General features: G+C 48.9%; 1 protein-coding gene across 3 annotated transcripts in view; it reads left to right on the top strand.

Annotated features, from left to right (window-relative positions):
• LOC144098621 (endosome/lysosome-associated apoptosis and autophagy regulator family member 2-like) overlaps positions 1-25,324 on the top strand; it is a 62,993-nt gene that overhangs the window by 20,141 nt on the left and 17,528 nt on the right. For all 3 annotated transcript variants that reach the window (XR_013307211.1, XM_077631406.1, XM_077631405.1), the window contains exons 2-7: positions 12,619-12,983; positions 14,791-14,938; positions 17,207-17,296; positions 18,620-18,728; positions 19,197-19,346; positions 24,239-24,616. Coding sequence is in view for 2 of the 3 variants with exons in the window: in XM_077631406.1 (XP_077487532.1) it covers positions 12,619-12,983; positions 14,791-14,938; positions 17,207-17,296; positions 18,620-18,728; positions 19,197-19,346; positions 24,239-24,616 (1,240 nt within the window). In the remaining variant the exon portion in view is untranslated. The remainder of the gene's footprint in view (positions 1-12,618; positions 12,984-14,790; positions 14,939-17,206; positions 17,297-18,619; positions 18,729-19,196; positions 19,347-24,238; positions 24,617-25,324) is intronic.

The raw sequence follows: 25,324 nt of genomic DNA, 5'->3' as shown, positions 1-25,324 counted from the left end.
TGTCGTTACTGTCGAGTTTATTTCGGCTACTGTACCAATCCGTGTAGAATAGAAGCATTTCTCTCCTATTATCTTATAGAAATTGCTAATGACGTTGCCCTCCTAGTATCTTAGTGCATACATCTTTTTTTCTTCCAAACCAAAATTTTACGTTTTCTACGTGGAGGCTACCTCCGTTTTTTAGTTCTTGCTCCATGCTCTCAACATTATATGAAGATGGTGCTAGATTTTTATGGCGCAAGGGCAACTAAGGCCAAAGAGCACCAAACAAGAGGTTTTTGGTCGACTCGGGTTAAAATGTGTACAGATGATAGCATTAAAACCAGGTGTATAGGGCCTAAGAGCAGTGAGTATGTGCATGATTATAGAGTCTGAAGAGTCTCCACATTATACTTCCTTATGCTTATTGATTAGGTTTGGCAGTTATGTTCTATCTGTGTGGTTCGAGACAATTATATTTCGGTTTTTCTTAATCAGGCCCTTTGTGTCCTGGGAGAGCTTGCCAGTATCCTGTCTAGCTGCCTTACCCGCTACTTCTGTTGTGCACTCGTTGATCGTTGATTATATTGGTCAGGTTGGCTCTAATCTTTTGTCTTTTTGGCCTAACCATGGTAACTGAATCTGCCGTCATTTTTTCATTGACCATTCGATGTTTTCGCAGGAACTCTGGGCCATTTCATCGAAGGCTTCTTCGGGAATGAAATCTGAGGAGCTTTTTTTTTTTTAAATGAGCCAGATCCTGTCGCCGAATTTATAAATTGATGTTGCGGCTACTAACGGCCAGCTAAAGCATTCTAATTACAGCTAGGCGGATAACTGTTGCAGTTAAAAAGTTAACGATTAGAATTAAGCTAATTAACCTACTTGCTAGTTAATATGATTCATCTGCATTCGGACGTCCGCCAGCAGTGGTATTATTTTCCGCAAAGGCCACCCTTATACCTCTCCCCCCCCCAAAAAAAAAATAATACTGCTTTTAGACAGTTTTGTTGGGACAGAGAGAGAGAGAGAAGCGCTTTAATGAAAACAGATAATTTAGCCAGCGTTTAAAAATCGCTGGCATTCTACCCTGCGTTTGGGCTCCACTGTAACGCACGATATAGTTTTAATAGAAAACCGGTTTGTTAGTGTAAGTGCTTTATGAGGTACCAGAAAGAGGAAAGCAAAATCAGCTAAAACGTTTGCACTGTCACAGAAAATTGTCGTCGGTGCACAACCCGCGTCTTTCGATTAGTCTCCGGAAAAAAAAAAAAATCTGTCGGATAATTCACGTCGCATAAACGGGAACAGAGAAGAACATGGGACTCCACTGATAATGCCAGCATAGCTTTGAACTGCGAACATTGTTGCAAAATCTGAGCAAGGGCTATAGAGCCGCGTCGAACATGCAACAACAATGGGAACATTTTTAAACGTCGGCCAGACGGCATCATCGACCGCGCGTGAAAACAGGGCAGCCACTCTCTCGAAGCGCAAGGCACTGAACGGCGAAAGCCGAATTGAAGAGAGTAAAAAAAATAAATGAAGCAGACAGCACTGAGGAGAGCGACACGTGCGACCATTACAATGGCGCAAAGCGTACAAGAATATCCGCAGCTGTGCGCGCTCTGTTGATGGCAAAGTAACTGATATACCGGAAATTCCGTGACTTAAGCTGCATGCCGCTTGTCTCGCTTGACTTCTCTCTGACCTCCGTACACAATTGGTCATCTAATCATCTGCATTATGACTCGCTAAAACCACTACGGTGAGCTCCAATGAGAGCCTAATATAGCCGCAATCACGAATTGGTTTGGTTTATGAGGTCTAACGTCTCAAAGTGACTCAGACTATGAGGGACGCCTTGTGAAATTTGTTACGAGTCCCATTGAGACCCAAGATATTAAACTTATTTTTTGAAATACGGTGGTGCTTGAAGCACTGTGGCACGGGTCGGCCCGGTATTGCACTGCCTCCGGGATCGGCACGGGACATATTAGCGCGCGTCTTATCTTTCCACGTGTGCTCTCTTATCTTTTAGCTCTCCTACTTTCGGCACGTGGCAGCGATTATGGCTCGGCTTGAACCAATAGGCAGGCCCGTGCACTTTCGATTTCATTCTTCACGTCCGCAACAGCAGCAGCAGCGCCGTCTTGAACAAACAGCGCGAACAAAGACGAGCACAAAAGACAAGAAAGCGAACGACACGATGCTTAACCAACTAGCCCGCCAAAACGTGTTAAAGCAGCGCCGTAGTGAAAGGCTCCGGAAATTTCGACCACCTGGGGATCTTTAACGTGCACTGACACCGCACAGTACAAGAGCCTCTAGCATTTGAAAATTCATTTTTGGGGAAAGGAAATAAACCCGCCGCGGTGGCTCAGTGGTTAGGGCGCTCGACTACTGATCCGGAGTTCCCGGGTTCGAACCCGACCGCGGCGGCTGCGTTTTTATGAAGGAAAAACGCTAAGGCGCCCGAGTGCTGTGCGATGTCAGTGCACGTTAAAGATCCCCAGGTGGTCGAAATTATTCCGGAGCCCTCTACTGCGGCACCTCTCTCTTCCTTTCTTCTTTCACTCCCTCTTTTATCCTTTTCCTTACAGCGCGGTTCAGGTGTCCAACGATATATGAGACAGATACTGCATACTGAGACAGACACGGCGTCGTGGAGGGCTCCGGAATAATTTCGACCACCTGGGGATCTTTAACGTGCACTGACATCGCACAGCACACGGGCGCCTTTGCGTTTCGGCTCCATCGAAACGCGTCCGCCGCGGTCGGGTTTGATCCCAGGTACTCCGGATCAGTAGCCGAGCGCCTAACCACTGAGCTGCCGCGGCGGGTCTCTAGCATTGCCTCCATCGAAATGCGACCGCCGAGGTCGGGATCGAACCGGCGTCTTTTTGGTCAGCAGCCGAGCGCCATGACCGCTGAGCCACCGCTGCGGAAAATCAGGAATTGCTTCACCCGTGACATGTCCAACATCCTTGAGCAAAAATATTCAATATTGGAAAATTGCAAGGTGCTGTTATGGTGATATTTAAGGTAATGGTCTATTCTTCCGATGCGTAACAACATCTTTCTTTTAAAATTTTTCCATTGCTCGCATCGAGCAGTTAAGACTGCCATAGAAAACCAACGTGGAACGCATTTGACGACAGCAAAAAACGTTGACAGCAAAAAAAAATGCAAGCTGCGGATGGTAGATCTGCGGAAATATTGGTTGTTATAGTGAAATCTTACAATGCATGAAAAAATTTCGTTTCTAATCTATTTCCCGTTCAATAATGCTTTTGTCCAGAATTGTTGGGTATGCAACTGCTCGTTGCAGACCGGCGCCTATTCCTTTGTGATTGGTAAAACGCATGAATTCCATCTAATCATGAGTCGCTCTCGCTGGTGACGTCATTGTGAACTCGGCCCCTGATTGGCTATACTGCCGCACCTCCGGCTTCCACAGTGCTGCGTCGATTTAGGCGAGGCGCCCGCATCACCAGCGCGTTCCCGCCGCCAGACGACGCTTAATGGAAGCGACGTAGCACGGACGAAATTCGTCGAAATGGGAGACGACCTCGCTTGGAAAAGTTTCTCGGAGCGGGCCCAGGGAGTTTTGTAATGAATGCACGCCGCTATGTACTACACAAGGACAGACAGAGCGCGCTGATTCTGCTTGCGGGTGCTTTCTGCTAGAGGGAATGCGCGTGCGTTTGCGTCGGAGGCAGCCGAAGAATTCAGTGCGTCGTCCCTAGGACGCACGCATGCGGAACGCGAGAGCGCTCTTGCGCGCGTGTACTGTGTCGCCGAGCCGTGCGCCCAAGCGACGTTCACAACGGCTGGCGAATGTCAGGAATTGTAAGAAGAGAAAGGAGAGAATAAAGCCTCTGCGCTCCATTCTGTGAGCCTCATTAGCATGCGCGGCGTCGTCGTGGAGCATTTGCTTTATTTTTAACCCGCTATGATGTGCCGAGGTAACGGTGCTTGCGTCAGTGTTAGTATCATCACAGTGGGGGTGAGTGGGGGGGGGGGGGGGGGGGGGGGGGAGAGATCTTTACTGTGTGCTTCTTGCTATGGGAGAGGGAAAAATGCGCTCTTTGACGATATTAATTATAATTATAATTGGTTTTTAGGGAAAAGAAATGGCGCAGTATCTGTCATATATCGTTGGACACCTGAACCGCGCCGTAAGGGAAGGGATAAAGGAGGGACGGAAAGAAGAAAAGGAAGAGAGAGGTGCCGTAGTGGAAGGCTCCGGAATAATTTCGACCGCCTGGGGATCTTTAACGTGCACTGACATCGCACAGCACACGGGCGCCTTAGCGTTTTGCCTCTATAAAAACGCAGCCGCCGCGGTCGGGTTCGAACCCGGGAACTCCGGATCAGTAGCCGAGCGCGTTGACCACTGAGCCACCGTGGCGGGTCATTAGACGATATTAATGTTAGTTGAATGCGTTATTGAGAATTTGGGACAGCTCCTAGGCTAGCGTCGCTATGGCCTTCTTGAATACGACGTTTCAAATGAAGCGTTATTAAAGAATTAAGTTGGGCTAGTTGGTGCTTTTGATTCACAGAAGGCGACATATTACTAGCGTTAATAAACACAAAGGACAGAGAGCAGAAACACACAGGACAGACGCTAGACTTCAACTGCCGTTTATTACACACGCATGAGAAGATATACTATGCGCTTCTGCGCATGGTCGAAATACAAGGCAAATCTGATTGACAAGAATGCTGGCTATCGCTGACATATAGAGTACTAAAAAAGAGAGAGAGAGAAAAAAACAATGTAAATTCACAATAGATTGAATCGCGTGCTTTTTGCCAGGTATGCAATTTCTTTACTCGTGAGGGCTATTGAAGGGGTGCTCACGCATTTATCTCCTGCCTTATCAATACAAAAGGCCTCAAATATTTCCCTATCTATTGATATTTCCCTTTTGTATTGATAAGGCAGGAGATAAATGCATGAGCACCCCTTCAATAGCCCTCACGAGTAAAGAAATTGCATACCTGGCAAAAAGCACGCGATTCAATCTATTGTGAATTTACATTGTTTTTTTCTCTCTCTCTCTCTTTTTTAGTACTCTATATGTCAGCGATAGCCAGCATTCTTGTCAATCAGATTTGTCTTGTATTTCGACCATGCGCAGAAGCGCATAGTATATCTTCTCATGCGTGTGTAATAAACGGCAGTTGAAGTCTAGCGTCTGTCCTGTGTGTTTCTGCTCTCTGTCCTTTGTGTTTATTAACGCTAGTAATATGTCGCCGTCTGTGATTCAAATGAAGAAGTAGCGTTTTTTGGTTGAACTATAGTGGTATGGATAAAGTAACTGATTTTAAGGCGAAAGCCTTACTGGTCCCTTTAGATGAAATTCCGTCGGTGACAGTGGTTGTTGTTGAGGCCGAGAGATGGTACCAAAAAGATGGCGCCGCAACAGCCGTCGTCTATTCACCGAAGCACCGAGTGCGACGTTTACATGCACAACAGATACCAGGAGCAGCCATGGACCACAAGCTGCGACATGAAGCCTGAAGTATCGACCGCCGACAGGGGCACTGGCAGCATCGCGAAGCGCGATATCTGTTCTCAGGTTACTGCAAATTCATCTTTCCGCAAAAGTTCACTGAAGACATTATCGCCTTCGTGATAAATCAAACACAGCAGTCTAGCTTCGCGCACTGAGAAACTGTTGTCCCACACCGCAGCTGCCCGGCTGTTTCCAAGCCGCAAACTTGCAGACGAACCTCCAAGATTCGCGACCACCGAAGCAGACTTAGCGGTGGAGGAGACGGGGGAGGGATGTCGTCTGCTCGGAAACAGCACACCAACGTCATTAACCCAATGCCAGTGCCCCCCTCGACAATCGACATTTCCGGCTTCACGCGGTCTACGCGCGACAGCTTCCGCTTTTTCCACTTCCCCTACTTCTATAGTTCACTGCAGAGGGGGGCATCTGACCTCAAAAATCTGGACCTCACCTCAACCTCAAAAATAATTTGCCGACCTCACTCAACCTCAACCTCATCAGTCGACGTTGAGGTCTCCTTGGACGCCCTCACCTCACTTTTCCTGAGGCCACTGCTGGCCTCACTCAACCTCACCTCACCCTGAAATTGTGAGGTTGAGGTCGGCTGCTCGACCTCAGAAAACAAACGAAAAACCAAACAAAAAGCGATTAAGAGGTTTTTCAGTTAAAAACAATTCTTATAATCCTGAGAGACAGGAAAGCCAGAATGATGATGGTATTTTTAATAAGGTGCGTACAGACACTATTGATGTGCACGCAATAGGAGAAGCTTATAATCTGGGATGAACCTGGGATGGCCTGCGGGTAGGGGTGTCCCATACGCGGTTACCACCATTACGTCGGTGATTACTTTATACGCGCCAATATTTGGCAACCTGCTTCGTGCATGCTTGTTCGTATTGGAAGCCTCTCGCTCGTTCATGCACGAACCGGCAATTGACAAACACAGCCCTTCTACGCCATCTACCAGAAATTGGGAGGAGGGGGAGGGGTATTCACGATACTCTTTTCAGGCTTGAGAATAGTTACCGAATATAAAGAAACTGGTTGTCTATGTACTTTCCAGTTCGACGGTTATGCAGACGCATATCAGTATATTTCGATTTTACAGCTCTATCCGGCATAGCGAGAATGCTCTTTTCAATGCTCTGTATGTTGCCTTCGAAAACACTTAACAAGCTGCGACCGCACTACACAAATAGAGGCACGTTGTATTGATGTCTGTGTAGATGTGAGCGGTTTCTTTTATTAATGCGAACGCATTAGAGGGATCCCTTTCAAGGTCATAACCGCAAAAAAGTGTCCGCAAGAAACGCCGCCATGCGACGTCATGAGCCGACGAGTCACGCGACGAAGATGATGGTGTCGCGTAATTAATGATAAATAATATATTTAGGTAACTTTAAGACTAATTAGTATAATTAGTGGTGACATCATACAAGTGTGGCGTCATACCAGGTCACATGACAGCGATGTAATGTGCCATAAAACCTAGTCACGTGACCACCCTGTAATATGACATCACACCTACTCACGTGACAACGATGTAATTTCTCGTCATACCAGGCCGCCATCCACCCCCTTCTGCACCCATTTCAAGATCCATATGGATCCCACATTAGTACACATGCGCGCATGACGGATTACAAAGAGTGACCACAACCCAGTCTGCCATTAATGACATTCGGATTGTCCAGCAGGTAAACGCGCCAGTTCTCATGTATGACATACCGCAAAGATCATGCAACGACACATGCCTTTGGCTCTCGTGACGATAACGATGATGATGATGCTAACAATGCATCCTTATAAGCCCGGGGAGTCTGATACGCCGCTACCAATTAAAAGTTTCCAGAATATTGATTAAATATTGTACATTGCCCAGCAACCGAACACAAGTATTGTGCGGGCAAATAGGAATACCTGCAGCTAATAAATAAGGATGATCTTGATATTCCTGGGAGGTCAAGACCCTCCCCCGTTTCCGCCACTTCCCTGCAGGTGGCGATGCTAAGGGTTTCGAAATCCTGGGAATTCTCCGATGACTCGGTGAACCCGCAGCATTTTGAAAGAAAGGGCTAGATTACGTCTTCCAACACTGTGCCAACTATTAAAATCACACGGGCCAGAACAACTGGTCTAGAGTGGGCAGCGTGAACCGCTCTCTGTGTCACGAGCCCCATGGCTCTCCGCTCAAATTGTCCCGCAGCGAAATCTTTTCCCGAGCTCCCTCACCCCGGAGAAAAAAATAATCCCACGTATCGCGCGTACGGAAGCAGAGACCGAAACGTAGTACGTATATAGGCCCTGGTTTCGCTTGTTACGCATGTACAGCTGTGCGCGTCTGGTGCGGGATGGAAAAGAAAGGCAGAGCACATGCGTGTACTCTTCGCCCCCGTATAGCTCGTTAGTCCAGGGCAGCCCTCCCTGCTGGGCCGGTGGCGCGGCTTCAGAGGCAATATTCCCGCGCTTGATGGCTCCCTGGAAAGACCCGTGACATTTGCCGGCAGGATAACGAGGAGCGGCCCGCATCGCTTGCAGGACGGGCTAACTGCGCCGAGCGTGCCGTTCCGGAGAGGCAGTGCGGAGAAAATGCCAGGAGAAGAGCGGAGGTCATAGCAGCAAGAATGGGGAACAATGAGGAAGCCTGGGGAAGCTGCGTTGCAAGAGGGTAGCTTCCTTAACGCATGCGCTTACTTTATACCGCCAGGTAAGGGGCAAGGTTGGGGTCACGCGTCGTTTATGGTATCCTTTCTTTTTGCAACGCGAGGCACGCTGCTCAGTCAGTGCTGTAAGGGAAAAAAGGAGCCAGGTGGTTACGGTAACGTATATTGTAGTCGACTTGGTACATACATAGACAGCGACCCTTTGATATAAACCTTTCTCGACTGCTGTAATGGTATTGCTTGTTTCTTTTTATATACGCAGCGGCATGAGCTTTGGGGTAAGCGACGCCAGCGCCGGAACATAATCTGTCAGCTTCTAAGTTCTTTTGCTGCTGTGTTAAGGGGAAACTTCGGTCATTTGACGGCAGACGCATATGCAGTACTCTATAAGATTCCTAGAGAGAGAGTTCCGTCTTTCTAAAAGAAGTAAGGAAAAGAGAAGGGTTATCTGCGGGGTTTTTATTCAAGAGTAATGCTTACCTTTCCTTGGAAATAAAAACAAAAATTTCGCGCGGGTGGCTTAACTTGTTTCACGGCCTGAATTTCACAGTGCTTGGATAGTACTTAGCACCAGAGGTAGGGAACCTCATGGGGTTTTGGCCTCATGAGGTCGACCTCAACCTCAAAATGGCCTCAACCTCACGTCGTGAGGTGAGGTTGAGGTGAGCTCGGCGACGGCTCGAAATTTTCTGAGTTTGACCTCACAACTTCACGCGTGAGTTTGGGTTCAGTGAGGTCGTCATTAAGTGAGGTCGAAATTTTGAGGGCGACACTTTTTGCAGTGGTCATGTCTTACTCCGACGAGTGCCGCTTCCGAAGTGGAGTTGCAGCGCATCACCGCAGTGTTCATGCAATGACGCTTGGTGTTCCCTGTTTGGACAACCGGATGCCACAGTTCCCTCTTAGCTTCCGGTGCTGCGCCGTAATGCCTGTTCAGTCCGAGCCTACAGGAAGACGCACCCGTCTGGTCTTCCTGCAAGGAGTGTTACGGTCACAGCACACCACTCTCCCTCCCCCTTGAACCGCTGGCGTAGCACTCAGCTGCCTGCCGGTCGGCTCAAACTTCCGGGAGCGCGCAAAGCACTTAACTCACGTTTACCCGCGGTAGCTTTGTTTGATGCCGCAAACAAATGAGTTCAGTCCGACAAGCATGCAATAACTTCGTCGCAGCGCGGATGGCGCCAAGTACATTACAAGCAGACTTAACAGAAACTGGAGTAGTCGGCACAGGCGAGAGAAAGCGATTCAGGTGGTTCCTAACAAGGACACCTGCTGATTTGATTAAAAAAGCACAAAGCCAGAAAAAACCTGCAAAAAACCGTCGAAGCTTTTGATCGGTGACTTCCTCTTTCGAATCTCACACTAATTTTGTATATTCTCGTTCCGTAATGAAGCAGATGAAAATATAATTTTGCTTTTTTATCCTTCCGAATAACCTCTCTTTTGGTCTCCGGTTCCTTGTTCCTTCTCGGAAATTCGCTTATTATGCCGAAACACCGCAACACGAGGCGAACGTTCCAGCATAGCGGTGTTACAGCGGCGAAAAAATGTAAAACTATAATGAATGTATCGTGGTGTGGTAGCTGGTTCCTTTTCCTCTTCCTTTTTAAAAATGAAGATGAGTGAATAGAACTGATTACGTGCTGGCGCTGTGCTGCTGATTCACTGTTTCAAACCTTCTAATATGACGTTTCATGGGGCACACTGTTGTTCGCTTAGGTGTTTAGTGTGCGATTTATGTTTGTCTGTTTCTAATCAATCTCTTTTTTTTTCTCGTATGCAATCAGTTACGTTGGCGGCCTGCCTTGCAGACCACCAGGGACTACACGTTATCTTTCCTTTAACTATTTTGCAGAGACCCATGGTTCACCTTAAACGGCTTCGCAGAATGCTCGCGCGGTGCTCGCGGGTAAAAAACGTCGAGGATGCTGGCGTACCATTGATTAGTTCAGTTTTGAACAAAAAGAAGTGATTGACTTAAGGCAGCTTGTCTCGGACTGGTTGACGAAATGGTACCGAGACTCGTGTTGAGGCGTATGAGTACTTAACCGGGTCCCCCCCCCCCCCCCCCCCACCACCCTGTGATATGACATCACACCTACTCACGTAACAACGATGTCATTTCTCGTCATACCAGGCTCCCATCCACCCCCTTCCACCCCCATTTCAAGATCCATATGGATTCCACATTACTACACATGCGAGCATGACACATTACAAGTGCCCCCCCCCCCCCCCCCCACGGTCGGGGGGGGGGGGGGTCAGAAAAAGATATCGCTGCGGAGAAACTTGAGCGGCCATTGTGCTTTTGGCAGAGAGAGCGGTTCACGCTGTCCACTCTTGGCCAGTTATTTTGACTCGTGTGATTTTAATAGTTGGCACAGTGTTCGAAGACGTAATTTAGCCCTTTCTTTCAAAATACCCCGGGTTAACCGAGTCATGGAAGAATTCCCAGTATTTCGAAACCATTACCTTCGCCACCTGGAGGGAAGTGGCGGAAACGGGGGAGGGTCTGGACCTCCCGGGAACATCAGCATCATCCTTAATTATTAGCTGCAGGTATTCCTATTTTCCCGCACAATAATTGTGTTCGGTTGCTGGGCAATGTACAATATTTAATCAATATTCTGGCAACCTTTAATTTGGTAGCGGCATATCAGACTCCCCGGGCTCATAAGGATACATTGTTAGCATCATCATCATCATCGTTATCATCACGAGAGCCAAAGGCATGTGTCGTTGCATGATCTTTGCGGTGTGTCAGACATGAGAACTGGCGCGTTTACATGCTGGACAATCCGAATGTCATTAATGTGGACCGGGTTGTGGTCACTCTTTGTAATCCGTCATGCGCGCATGTGCAGTAATGTGGGATCCATATGGATTTTGAAATGGGGGTGAAAGGGGTGGATGGCGGCCTGGTATGACGAGAAATTACATCGTTGTCACGTGAGCAGGTGTGATGTCATATTACAGCGTGGTCACGTGGCTGGGTTTTATGGCACATTACATCTCGGTCGCGTGACCTGGTATGACGTTACACTCGTATGATGTCACCACTAATTATACTAATTAGTTTTAGAGTTACCTAGATATATTATTTATCATTAATTATGCGACACCATCATCTTCGTCGCGTGACTCGTCGGCTCGTGACGTCACATGGTGCCGTTTTAAGCGGACACATTTTTGCGGATATGACCTTGAGAGTGAGCCATCTAATGCGTTCGCAATAATAAAAGTAACCGCTCGCTTCTACACAGACATCAATACAACGTGTCTCTGTTGGTGTACCACAGTCGCAGCTTGTCAAAGTGTTTTCGAAGGAAACGTACAGAGGACCGAAAAGAGCATTCTCGCTAGGCCGGGTAGAGCTGTAAAATCAAAATATTCTGATATGCGTCTGCATAACCGTCTCATTGGAAAGTACATCGACGACCTGTTTCTTTATATTCGGTAACTATTCTCAAGCCTGAAAAGAGTATCGTGAATACCTCCCCCCTCCTCCCAATTTCTGGTAGATGGTGTGAAGGGCTGTGTTTCTCAGTTGCCGGTTCGTGCGTGAATGAGTGACAGGCTTCCAATACGAACAAGTATGCACGAAGCATGTTGCCAAATATTGACACTACTGGTGGTAATAGCGTATCGGACATCGCTGCCCGTAGGCCATATACTCTCTGATGGTTCATCCCAGATTATAAGCTTCTCCTATTGCGTGCACATCAATAGTGTCTGTACACACCTTATTAAATGATACCATGATCATTTTGACTTACATGTCTCACAGTATTCTCAGAATTGTTTTAAATTAAAAACCTCTTAATCGCTTTTTGTTTTGTTTTTCGTTTGTTTTCTGCCCCACCTCAACCTCACAATTGGAGGTTGAGGAGAGGTTGAGTGAGGTCAGCAGTGGCCTCAGGAAAAGTGATGTGAGGGCGTCTAAAGAGACCTCAACCTCAACTGATGAGGTTGAGTGAAGTGAGCAAATTCATTTCGAGGTTGAGGTGAGGTGCGGATTTTTGAGGTCAAATGCCCACTTCTGCAGTCTGTAGTATGCGTCTTCATAGCGCCATGAGGGCAACACTAAACTTTCCGCATGTATCGGCGACTGTTCTGGTGGCTTGCGAAGCGGTCTATAGGAACCTGGGTACCCCCCCCCCCCCAAACACACACACGCACGAACGCCCGTCCGTACGCACGCCCGCACGCCGCAAAAATGCTTCCAGTTCCTGTTCACTTTTCGTGCAGAAGGGGCATGTCTTTTGCGGCGGTAAAACAACCCCAAGTACTAGCGATAGATCTTCGTTACCTAACGTGCTAAGGTTTGCTGTCTACACGTCACGTGTCTGTTCGCGTCAAGCCCGTTGGAGCGAGCGACTGTATGTGATGCCGAACGTGCTCTAAGCGTGACACGGGGTGTGTACCCCCCGCGCGGTGTCTTGCAGAAGGACTTCCACTACGAGTTCACCGAGTGCGACGACGCGGGTGGCCGGTGGCGGGTGTCGGTGCCCCGTCCGCAGACATGCGTGGGCGGCGCCCCCAACGCGCCGCAGCGGGTGGACGACTGCACGACGTCGTGCGCCGCGGGCTCCTACTTCGACCGGACGCGGCTGGCGTGCGTGCGCTGTCCCGCGGGCAAGTACTCGCTCGGAGGGGGCTTGCGCTTCAGCCAGTGGGACGGCGAGCTGCCGTCCGGGATGCACGTGCTCACCGAGGCCATCGAGTCCAGCTTCCGCACCCGGAGACCCATGTCGACCGCCGCCTCTGCCTCCTCGGGCTCCGGCTCCGGGCCCGGTGGCAACTGCTCGGCGTGAGTGCTCCTGTACTCCGGCCCTGGCTGTACAACATACGTTGGCAGGACCTGTAGACTGTAGAAGGCCCTGGCTGTATAACATACGTTGGCAGGAACTGTAGACTGTAGAAGGGCCTGACTGTATAACATACGCTGGCAGGAACTGTAGACTGTAGAAGGCCCTGGCTGTATAACATACGCTGGCAGGAACTGTAGACTGTAGAAGGCCCTGGCTGTATAACATACGCTGGCAGGAACTGTAGACTGTAGAAGGCCCTGGCTGTATAACATACGCTGGCAGGAACTGTAGACTGTAGAAGGCCCTGGCTGTATAACATACGCTGGCAGGAACTGTAGACTGTAGAAGGCCCTGGATGTATAACATACGCTGGCAGGAACTGTAGACTGTAGAAGGCCCTGGCTGTATAACATACGCTGGCAGGAACTGTAGACTGTAGAAGGCCCTGGCTGCATAACATACGCTGGCAGGAAATGTAGACTGTAGAAGGCCCTGGCTGTATAACATACGCTGGCAGGAACTGTAGACTGTAGAAGGCCCTGGATGTATAACATACGCTGGCAGGAACTGTAGACTGTAGAAGGCCCTGGCTGTATAACATACGCTGGCAGGAACTGTAGACTGTAGAAGGCCCTGGCTGTATAACATACGCTGGCAGGAACTGTAGACTGTAGAAGGTCCTGGCTGTATAACATACGCTGGCAGGAAATGTAGACTGTAGAAGGCCCTGGCTGCATAACATACGCTGGCAGGAACTGTAGACTGCAGAAGGCCCTGGCTGTATAACATACGCTGGCAGGAACTGTAGACTGCAGAAGGCCCTGGCTGTATAACATACGCTGGCAGGAACTGTAGACTGTAGAAGGCAACTGTAAGGTGCAGACACATCGACATTTTTTTTCTCTGGCGGAGTAGCATCGGATGAGATGGAAATAGAGAACAGGTATAGAGAAAGAGGCCGTGGGGTGACGTTGAACAGTTATCGGTATGCTACGTCGTCTCTGCTTCCTTTCGCAAATTCGGATCGGTGTAGCTGGAGATGAGGACGAACGCCTGAGTGTCTGGAAGCGAGGGTGTCGGCAGAGGGAGCGCTGAACGACAAAGCAGTATTCGAGGCAGGAGCGTCACAACGCGAGAAAAGACCTTCCAGAACACACTCACAGTTAACTTGTTTGCCACACATGGCGCGCTTTTCGTTGTTCCTCACAGTTCGATTTTGACCGTGATAGTCTTAGGCTATACTCCGTTTCATACATCACGTGCAACGCTGTCAAAGCTAGCGCTCTTGTTTGCGATGCCTGCATCCGCGACCAAAAAGTAGTGCGCTACTTGTGGCGAGCGAAACATATTAAAGGGTTTGCCTGCAGGCTCAATACATTACACATTTTTCATGAGCTTGATTAAATGCACTCTTATTGCTGACAACACGCTGTCGCTTTCTCGTGACTTAGACCCATCGGCCACAGAACAAGCGCGGAGTAACACGCCTCCCTTTATTTTTCCGTGCGGAGTTCTTCCGTACCTTTCACTCCGTTGCACCTGATGTATGGAACGGAGTATAGTGGCTCCGAGAACATGGCCCAAGAACATAAAAATGAAACAAAAAGCAAGTATAGGCCACTTCCTTCTTGCAGGTGGCCTTCACTCTGTCCTGCTCCTCTTTGTTTACAGTACTACAGGCTCTTTTTTTGTTGTCCTTACGATGCATCTTCTAGTAACGTGCGTCATTTTCAATGTGTTTCCCTTGTCTCAAGGTCCCTGTTCATTGACCTTGTGCTTTTGTTCCCGCATTGGCGGCTGCTTCAGGTACGGCTGGAAGGCGTTCCAGACCTACGTGGCCTCCCAGGGGGGACCATGCGTGTCGGTGCTGACTTATTCCGCCAAACTGGTGAAGCCCGGCGTGCTCACCTACACCTACCAGTACACTGACGAAGCTGTCATCTTCAACTTTGAGGTGCGTACGCGGGAGAGCCGCTTTGATCTGCGGCTACCAAAAGACGCGCTTTTGGTGGTTTCACGGGCAAGGGAAACGTACTGGGACCCTTGGTGTCGTAGGGCTTTAACAACTTGTTTAACCCGTGCTTACAACCACAGCCGAAGGCTTGTGGAGCGCAGTATATCCGAAAAAAAAATCATATCACCTCCATATTTTCACGGAAGCCCGCCGCTAATTAATAATTAACACTTAATTAAAAAGGTGGAGTTTTAAAACACATATTTATAAAGCCATATAAAATACCACGGCTGGCGCACGTCAGAACAGAAGCGACTCAGTTAGCCAGTAAGCCGGGTAACTAATTTCTAGTAGGCTACTTTGTAATCACTACAGATGGGCGCCTAGTTCACTTAAAGATATGTATCTGACTATCAGTAACAGCCATATCAGTTTATTACCCTCGGCGCTATGGCCGAACAATTTTTTCTATTTCCCGCGTAATTTGAAATTCGCGCGCGCGGTGCGCGCGAAGCGAGCCCACCAGTGAACGTCACTTCACGGCGCAAGTGCCAATCTTCTCGTCTCCGCCTCGGCAGCTGCAGTGAGCAGCGGCAAGCAGCGCAGCGTCGGTAGCACGAGCGAGTCAGAGAAGTTCACGTAGCGCCTCGCAGTGAAGCAGTTTGACGGACGTCGCTGAACCCGCACAGCCGGCACACTATTTTTGAATCGCGCGAGAAAAGCCCACAATTTGTTGAGCCACAGTGCCAAGGGTAGCTGCGTTTTCAAAAATTGGAGTGGACACTTAAGCTCAGCCTCCAGGCTCTGACGGGGTAGCGTAATGCGTTAATTCCCATATATGTAGACAGTCATTCTCTACTTTACATTCATAGATTCCTGGGAGTCCTCATACCCCTCCTGGAAAAGTGGTGCAGCGGTTAAGCGATGCGCGCCACTGCCATGCGATGGCAGGTGCTCCCAGCGGGGGGCCTTGTGTTGCCCGGGTTGCTCTTCCCGAGTGACCAATCATTAATTTAAATGCCGCCTGCCACGGTTGGCAGTTTGCTCACTGTCCGGTGGGCAGGTTGTGATGACGCCGCAAGGTCACGTGACCTAGGTGGCCCACCTGCCTCCTAGGTTGTTCTCTGGGCACCACCTGCCAGAGACACGCTCGTGATTTTTCGCTCAAAACGCCGACACCGGATTTTCTGCTCAACAGGGCGCGTAAAGATTCTAAAAACAGATACGGCTACTTCTAATGGTCAGCTACAATTGTCTAATTGCAACTAGGGGCCTATCTGTAACAGTTAAAAGGTTAATAACATTTAGGTACCCCGCTTGCTATTGGCCTGTTTTCTGACGTCCACCTGCACTGGTTTTACTTTGCCGAAAAACCCATCTTTGTTTACCTAAAAGGCCTATTTTTTAAAAATTAGTGACGGGCTTCTCCGAAGCGCCAGGTATTATGCAGCCATTTTTTTTATTTCAGTCCGTTTTTCATCCCTTGCAAAATAGCAAGTGGCAGATTACGTGAGTCTAGCTCTAATGTCTTACCCTGACCAACAGCCCTCTCCACTGAGTCCTAACTCTCTGATGCTTCCGTTGCTTCAGATGGGGCGGTTTTAGGATAAAACGGAGCAGCATCTTCGCCTTTTTCCTTCTCTCTCATGCTTGGAAAAGAAAGACCCGTAGTTAATAACGGTGTAATTTTTTTTCTCAGAAAGTACTCGCCGCTAGTGCTGTTCCCCCGTGAATGCTTGTCGCGTCAGAGGAGATGAACACGCAGGCTCTTATACGCTCTAAAGAAATTGGCTATGGTTTAGCTCTGGTTAAACCTGGAGTGACGCGAGAGCTACAGCTGGGCGTTCATCTTTGTCCCTGGACGTGGATTCACTCTCTCCCCCTCTCCACTCACCCCCCCCCCCCACTCGGTTTCGCCAGCGCGTCGCGCCGCCGGCAGCAACAGCTGCTTCGCACCACGTGACCAGCTACGGCGCCGCCACGGAGCTCAAGGGGTGCCACGATGAAAGCTCGAAGTGCTAGCGTAGTGTAGCTCTCGCTACAAAACAAATACGCCTTTATGAGAGCAAAAAGGGAGTAAGCTATTCTCCAGCGCGCGCTCCCTTTTATAAGAAAGAGTGCGCTAGAGTACAGCTTACTCCCATTTTACTGGTTTGTGTTAGGGTGGTAAGAGAGTTCCCACTCACCCTTTCTATCACCTTTCTGCTGGAACCCACAAGCTGAATCGGTGCTGACACTGCCATTCGCGTGCATACGTCATCGACGCAGGCCCAGAACGACCAGTGCCAGAGCATCGAGCACTCCGAGAGGTACAAGTGGCCCCAGACGACGGAGGAGGGCAAATGGAAGACCATGAACGTAAGTGCCACTGCGCGCTCGCGCTCTTTCGCGTGCCGGTGTTCGCGCTTTCACTCAGCGAAAGTTTCCCTCCCCTTGCCGGTGAGGGGGACGTTGTTTAATGTTTGTCGGATAAATACGTAACTAAAATTGACGCTAATGTGCATTACGGAAAGAGCTAAAAAATACAGAGTAAACAGCGACTAGTTAGATGGTTCGTGTGCGAAAGACCGAGTTTGTAGTAAGAGCAAACCGAGCCTATATGCAGAAGACGCACAAGAGCAACTTGCGCGCGGGGATGCGAAGGGACTTTCGTTGTTATCGCGAATGAGGTATATGTCGTGACGAATTCTACGTTCGTAATCAACTTTTGTCGCGGGGAGCAGTAATAGGCTAGCTTTTTTTTTTCTTTCATATGCGTACTTGTATTCGTTTCTATACCCTACGTCGGCGTTCCAAACTCCGCATTGCTGTTCTTTTTTCGTGTGCAGCTATTTCCGAACTGCGGCTATTTGCATCAGCGCAAGTTCGCTCGGTGGATCGATCAGTCAGCTGGAAACGAGCAAGTGAACAAATGGTTTGGTTTGGTTTATGGGGGTTTAACGTCCCAAAGCGACTCAGGCTATGAGGGACGCCGTAGTGAAGGGCTCCGGAAATTCCGACCACCTGGGGTTCTTTTCACGTGCACTGACATCGCACAGCGCACGGGCCTCTAGAATTTCGCCTCCACCGAAATTCGACCGCCGCGGCCGGGATCGAACCCGCGTCTTTCGGGCCGGCAGCCGAGCGCCATAGCCACTCAGCCACCGCGGCGGCTTACAAGTGAACATATAAGTGAACATGCACTCAAATACACATATATACAGTCGAACCTCATTACAACGAAGGTTTATAACGCAATAATCGATATAACGAATGAATCACGATTCCGCTTAGAAGTTCTGTCAACACGCCTATAACGAATCTATGCCTACAACGAAGTAATCGCCGGGTCCTTTCAACTTCGTTATAACGAGGTTTCAACTGTACATGCATGAATACATATGTATACACATGGATACCTGGAGGCATGTGTGCGCCATTGTAACACCACTGCATTATGTTTGAATACATAAACGTGATGTGCATTTTTTAATGTGTGCCTCTTACCTGTATCTGTTAAGTTCCACCTTGTTTTTGCTAATGAGTTTTATTGAAATTACCTAGAAGGTCTGTTCTGTTCTGACTTATTACAGCTGGTCATATAATTTGTGATATACAAGTGTTGCGCGTAACGATGTACAGGTGTTCCTAACAGTGACACACACACTTACAAACGAACCCGGCTCTGTCGCTCCTCCACAGGTGAACCTGCAGGCGGGCCTGAACGTTCTCTACTGGAAGACCGTGGGCATGGACGCAGGCGAGGGAAAAACAAACCGGCCAGTAAAGATCAAGAGCATTGAGATCAGCGGTGAGTCGCATTTCCTTTTTGCGTTATTCTCTCAATTTATACTGCGCCTGCTTAGCGTAAGTCTGATAGTTGCACAGCGCCTATCGCTGCCCCATATAGCACCGCTTGTGTATGTGTTTCCTCTTCCCTGCCCATCATATTTAGTTCGAAGTGTTTTTGCTATAACTGCACGTATTTTTTTCTCCGCGATACATCGAATACGCGTACTCTTGGTTTCATCGTGTTCTAATGCGTGGCTTAGCGCTTACGCTTCCTTGATTATGTTTGCGTCGTGTCCCACTGCCCTTGACTAATCTATCTTCTCCTTCGTTTCAATTATCAAGCCAATCTTAAAAAACGCCAAAAAATAAGCCTCAGTAGACTTTGTTTAATAGAGTGCTTATTTTGAGGCTACTGAGTCATTCAGGGAAATCCTCGAGACTCCGCTGGCCTGCGCAGTTTTAAATGCTGTCCACTGCGCATGCGCAGGCGTGGCCTACACCTCCGAGTGCACCCCGTGCGCCCCGGGCACGTTCAGCGACTCCGAGGGCGCCGTCGAGTGCAAGCCGTGTCCCCTGAACACATACTCCATCGGGGACGCCTCCGAGTGCAAAGCCTGCGGACCGGAGGAGTTCGCACGTGAGTACGCTCACGTCTGCTGGCGCCTGGGTAGGCGGATTAATGGGTCCACAGTGGGTGTTCAAAAGGTGTGTGTGTGTTGTAGGAGGAGGAAGAGGAGGAGGTGGGAGGAGACAATGTTGGAGACCCTGCGCGTGCAAGGATACTATTCATGCGCTGGAACGGTTTGGAGGGAGCATTCGGTTACAAAAAAAAATGAATAAAAAAACGAATCGTAGTAAGAGGCGACCAATCCGGACGCAGTACACAAAGCGAACGACCTTCATGGCGTCTTGTTGACAAGTCGACTGGAGTACCGAGTACCAGTCGCACTGAAACATGTCGCCTGCGCTTTTTACTTGGCGAAAGTACTGTTTCTTTTTTTTTTTTTTTGGGGGGGGGGGTTGCAACTTGTGGCAACTCTGGCGAGTGAGCGAAAGCACTGTATTAGCCAGCGGCTATCATCCAGTTTCTTATCTTTCTTATCTATTATCTCTGGCGTACGGCGTGCAGTCTTCTGAGGCACATATTCAGACAGGGTAAGAAAGTATTCTTTACGTATACCATTCGTAGCTCTCGCTTTCAATTGTGCTCCTCAAAGCGCACAGCTATCGAAACTTTATTTTCAAAAATTATGTGTACGCCTGTAACAGCGGCACAAATGAAGGCTGAATTGCTTAGCAGTCATAACAGAATGAACTATTTTCAATCTGCTCTTGCTCCGTGTGTTCGTATACTTGTGAAACTTCCAACACTTTGTGTAGTTGGCACAAAGTAGACCGTGGCGTAATTGCCACTCAAATTAGAACACCCATCATACGCCCAGCTGCGCGGACGTGACGCTGTTACTTACACTGTCTGATGCACCACTTTATCGTTCAGCCGCCGTTGTGGCTGAGTGGTTATGGTGTTCGACTGCTGACCCGAAAGACGCGGATTCGATCCCGGCCGCAGCAATCGCATTTCGATGCAGGCTAAATGCTAGAAGCCTGCGTACTGTGCCATGTCAGTGGACGTTAAAGAAACCCGGGTGGTATAAATTATCCAGAGCCCTCCACTACGGTGTGCCTAATAGTGTGAGTGGCTTTGGGAAGTTAAATCCCACAAGACCTAACTGAGCCAATCTACCGCTCATGCGAAAGCACATAAACATGTGCGTGTTTTCGACTAAAGCTACGCATGGCGAGAACCTGAAAGACACCAAAGTTCCTATTCTGTGCAGCCTGCATCTTTTCGCTCACCCTCTTTCGTGAACTCCGTTTCTCGAATCACGTTGTAAATCTGCCGTCGTTTTCTGGCTGGAAACCATCATTCCACTTATCATGCTTACGCGGAGAACACACTTTCTTTCATTTCATTGCCTCTGGAACTCTGCACTGCTCGCAAACAACACGGCGCTTTCAAACATTTGGTGCACGCGCCGAGGCAGCGACTAATTTTTTAAAAGCTTCGGAGTTCTAGTTCCGGCTCCGTGGCATATGGCCTGGGGCCAGACCTCGCAGAAACGACGCGCATATGCGCACAAACAGCTTAAAAAAGCCACTGCAAATGAACGGGCGAGACAAAGACAGTAAGCGCGTATACGAGCTGAACACTCCCCAGCGGCACCGCATGACTAATCACAGCTGTCTATCCCTGCCAAGAGAAAGCGCGACGCGTAGCTCGGTGGACAGCGCAGACATTACAGAAAGGGCTGAAAGGAAGGGGGGGGGGGGTGCCGTTGTCATGGCAACGGCCAGGTGCTGTTAGACCGCCCGTTTCCCTGACGCGCGGTTTATCGGCAAATTGAAAGGCGGGTCGTTTTCCTCTGGAAGCGTGACTTTGACGCCGCATTACTTTGACAGGTATAGTGTGTACCCGGCTGTCGCGCCTCGCGAAGAGTAGAAAAAAAATGTTAAAAAAAGAGGAAAGGAAAATTACGGCCGCCAGTGGAGTGGCGGTGGACGAGATAAGCGTGATCATAGAGAGTATAGCAGACGAGGCTGCGAGAGGTGCCGGAGCTGACGGGTTATTTTTATACGTTTCGTGGATCCTGTGAAATGATGTCGGACATCGATGGTATTATTTTTATCGCAATCACGTCAGCAACAATAGAATGAAATGATCGCCTTACCAGTTGGTGTTGAAGCGTTTCTGGCTTTCGTGAATATCGCGCTCCTGATTACAGATTTTGAAGGACGATTGCACTGTTTCAAGTAACATTAATTTGAGTGCTTTATGCCTGGCTGAAGATGCTCGGGTTTATGAGGCGCGAAAGAGTGAAAGCCAGCACTAAATCTACCACACAAATGTGCATGTCCCGACTACGATCGTTTTATCAACATGTATCCAAGAGAAGACAATTGTCGTAAGCTCAAACAAAGATGCTAGGATGTAAAATTGGTTTTTGGGGAAAGGAAATGGCGTAGTATCTGACCCACATATCGGCAGACACCTGAACCGCGCCGTAAGGGAAGGGATAAAGGGCGGAGATAAAGAATAAAAGAATAAGCTGTACAGAGGAAGTGGTTAGTGAATAAGATGCCGCTTATCGCCGGACATACCGGATTCCGGTGGCATGAAATCTTGCGTTGACGTTTTTCTCTGTGATTGGGGCACTGTTGAGCATTAAGAGTGGGACACAAAGGCAGAATAATAATACGACATTGCCGTGAACAACCTTACAATGACAAAGAGTGGCTTACTCTTAAACTATTTCGTTTGTCCAAATTACTATTGAAACTTTCGAACCGCAATGGCAGCCTCCTATGTAAGTGGACGTGTTTAATGTTCCAAAGGCTAATTGAAACACCATGAATTTGAAGCTTTACTTTTTCCAATAATGCACACCTGTGTTGCTTCCTAGGAATCTGCTCATGCCGCCGCACCGTTGGCAGCACTGCTGTTTTCTCTGGCGCTTCATATGGTCATATATTACTGAGTTCTGTAGGTGTAACTCTTTCGCTGCTCGTCTTGCTGGCAAGGGTTGTGGACACGAAACAAGTAGAATGACCCTTGCGCTCTGTTTGTTTTTGCCTGTGACCCCAGGCAGCGATGTTCACTTGTAGTCCCCAAAACGGGTCTTGCTCGCTTCTCTAAAGTATGCATGGTGAACTCTCCCTATACCACAATTTCCTTGCCACTCCGGTTAAAAATAACCATTTGGGACGGGCCAAAACATATCGGGAACCAGTTGGAATATGACTGGTTGCGATTGTTTTTCAACCGTTCCAATTGTGCTTTGGTCTGTACCAACTGGTCCCTTCACATGGGACGACTTTCCTTCTTTGACAAAATTATCACTTTATTCGAATAATGTCACGTTTCCCCGATAATGTATGACATCTGCAGTAACATAGTTCCATGTATCGTTTGCGTCAATATTTCTTTCTCTATTCGCTGCTCTGTTGTTTCGCATTCCTAGCAACCTTGTGCCACCTTGTGACGTCCTCTGCGTTAACCCGAGGGATCCCGTGTCAGATGATGGATTACGCAAAAGCGCCTACATTTAAGGACCTTGGCAATTCATTGTTTCCTGTGGTAGGTCCATGATAAGCCACATTGCGCCGCACAGTTGTATGCTGAAGACGTTTATTTTTTTTAAAGTTTAGATTCTGAAAATATTCTCTTATGGCAATATTGCTCTCAAACAAGCTGCATTATTCGGCATCGGTAATATTTCATCACTCAATGGCGATGCTTAACTCTGTGCAAAACTTATTTCCTTTCACAGCATACACGCTTTGCCGAGAGTTGTGTGAATCCGGACAGTCACGCAACATGCCATGCAAGAGACATGCGCTAGCGACTCGCCCAGGGTTGCTGCGCATGCTTGTAGCAAGAGCCTTCTAATTGTACCAGTCGCGGAGCTGCTCATAAACTCCTAATGATTTAAAATGTTGCGCGCTAGTCGTCTCAGATTGGTAGGTTTATACATTATCATTATCATAATCAACCGGACTACGCCGGATTCTCCTATATCTTGTCAATTAGCCTTGTCTTGTCAATTAGCCTTGTTTATACAGTCGGTTTATACAGGTTTATACAGTCGGCGTCAAACCTGTGCAGAGCTCTCACGCGGCTCACTGCCCTGCTAGCAAACCGCCATCTACCCGCAGCTGCTACGTTCTGGAGTTAACGCTGGCGTGAAAGCCGAGTCGTATACACCTAGAATCCAGATGGGCACGATTCCAGGAAACTGCCAGCTGCTATATAATCTCGCTTTTTGTAGCTTCCTGCGCACTCCTTAAGCTTTCCACACAGGTGTGACTCCAACTTACATCGTCGCGTAAAGGCCGTTTCACATGATGCGATTGTTGCCGCAGCGCAGTGCGATTTCTGCCGCTGTGCGACAGAAATGCGCGTCGTTCTCGTCGCAGGGCCACTGCGACAGACTTTCAACAAGTTGGTCGCACTGTCGCAGCGTCGGTGCGGTCGCAGCGATGGCCACAGTAGTCAGCCAATAGGAGTTCAGCGACATGACAGGAAAATCTCGAAAACGTTTTATTGAGCTTAAGAATACATCACAGCTCAATATTATTACCCATGATTACGAAATCAACGCCTGCCACGATGTTTGACATTTATTGCAGCCGAAGAATTTTCGTCCACTGAAAGGCCGCACCGACGCTAGGGTGCCGACGGCACCGACAGAAATCGTTGGCATGTGAAACGGCGGCTGCGATTACCGTTGCAACGGCAGTGCGACCGGGCCGTAATTTTTCGTTCCCGTCGCTCCATGTGAAGCAGGCTTAAGACATGGTCATAGATCCTCGATACTTGCGGGGCGCCACCGATATGTGGCGCCAGCTGGTGACAGGTTTGTTTAGGGCATGCGCATGATTAAGACCCAAGGGGTTCAAAGTACTCGAGGGGAATGAACGACCGTTTGTGACGGGGGCCCAGCGCTGAACGTGCTCGCTCGCTGGGCGCAGTGCCCGGCTCGTCGCAGTGCGGCAAGAGGCCGGCGTGCACTCCGGACGACTACTACGAGATGCGCAGCCCGTGCGACCACCGCACCAACATGACGACGGTGTCGTACGACTGGGTCTCGCCCAAGGTGTGCGACCCGCACCACCCGGACTCGGTGCACCTGCCGGTGTCCGGCATGTCGGTGCCCTGCCCGCCCTGCAACCCGGGCATGCACCACGGCAGCCGGCACATGTGCGACTACTGCCCGCCCGGGAACTTCTCGGACGGCTACAAGGAGTGCCAGGACTGCCCGGCCTCGACGGTGCCAAACTACGGCTTTTTCCTCAAGACGTGGCAGGAGCTTCCCACCAACATGGCGTCGCGCTGCATGAGCCTGCAGGGTAAGTCGACTTCACGGGTGGCGCATTTATTGGTATTTTCATCTACGTGTTCACATTGTCTTGAAATTTTTTTATTTGCATGATCCTGATTGAAAGCGCACTGGATCGATCGCGTTATGACGTACTGCTTTGGTGTGAATCGGTATATAACTTAGGAACTGTGGAGCGAACATGGAATTTCCTTTATTGAAAGTAGTGCCTCAGAGTTCATTTCTAGACGCCTTGTAACGCAAAGTTACACTGGCGTTCGTATTTCAGTGCGAGTCTGCAAGCTCCAAGGCTTTGTCTCCTGGGACTGCTCTCATAGCTCAGTTCTCTATTGAAAAACAAAACAAAAGTTAAATCCACTAATAACTTCACACTTCGCTATTCCGTGATGCTCTAGAAGGAGCCTAGAAAAACTTGTAGTCGAGCAAGATGGTGCATAGCTTTTGGAAAACACACACACACACACACGAAACGGCCGAGAAAGACAGAGCATGCGCTTCGGTAGAAGCAGCCACAATCCACATTTCGGGGGTATTTTTCACCTTGGATTGCTTACTTTTGGAAATCACCTGACGTCCCTGGCGTCCCTGGCAATCGCAGAAACTAGCTGTAAGCTTCCTTTTTCTTGGCATAATAGAGTTTGCTAAAAAAGAAAGAAAGAAAGGATTACCACAAGTCATGTCCTTCGGCCACAGTTAATTCTCCCTCACTTTCTATTTT

The sequence above is a fragment of the Amblyomma americanum genome, chromosome 7, assembly GCF_052857255.1.
Source record: "Amblyomma americanum isolate KBUSLIRL-KWMA chromosome 7, ASM5285725v1, whole genome shotgun sequence".
Classification (NCBI taxonomy): domain Eukaryota; kingdom Metazoa; phylum Arthropoda; class Arachnida; order Ixodida; family Ixodidae; genus Amblyomma; species Amblyomma americanum.
Note: the sequence above shows the minus strand (reverse complement) of the source record. Positions and strands in the feature narration are given on the sequence as shown.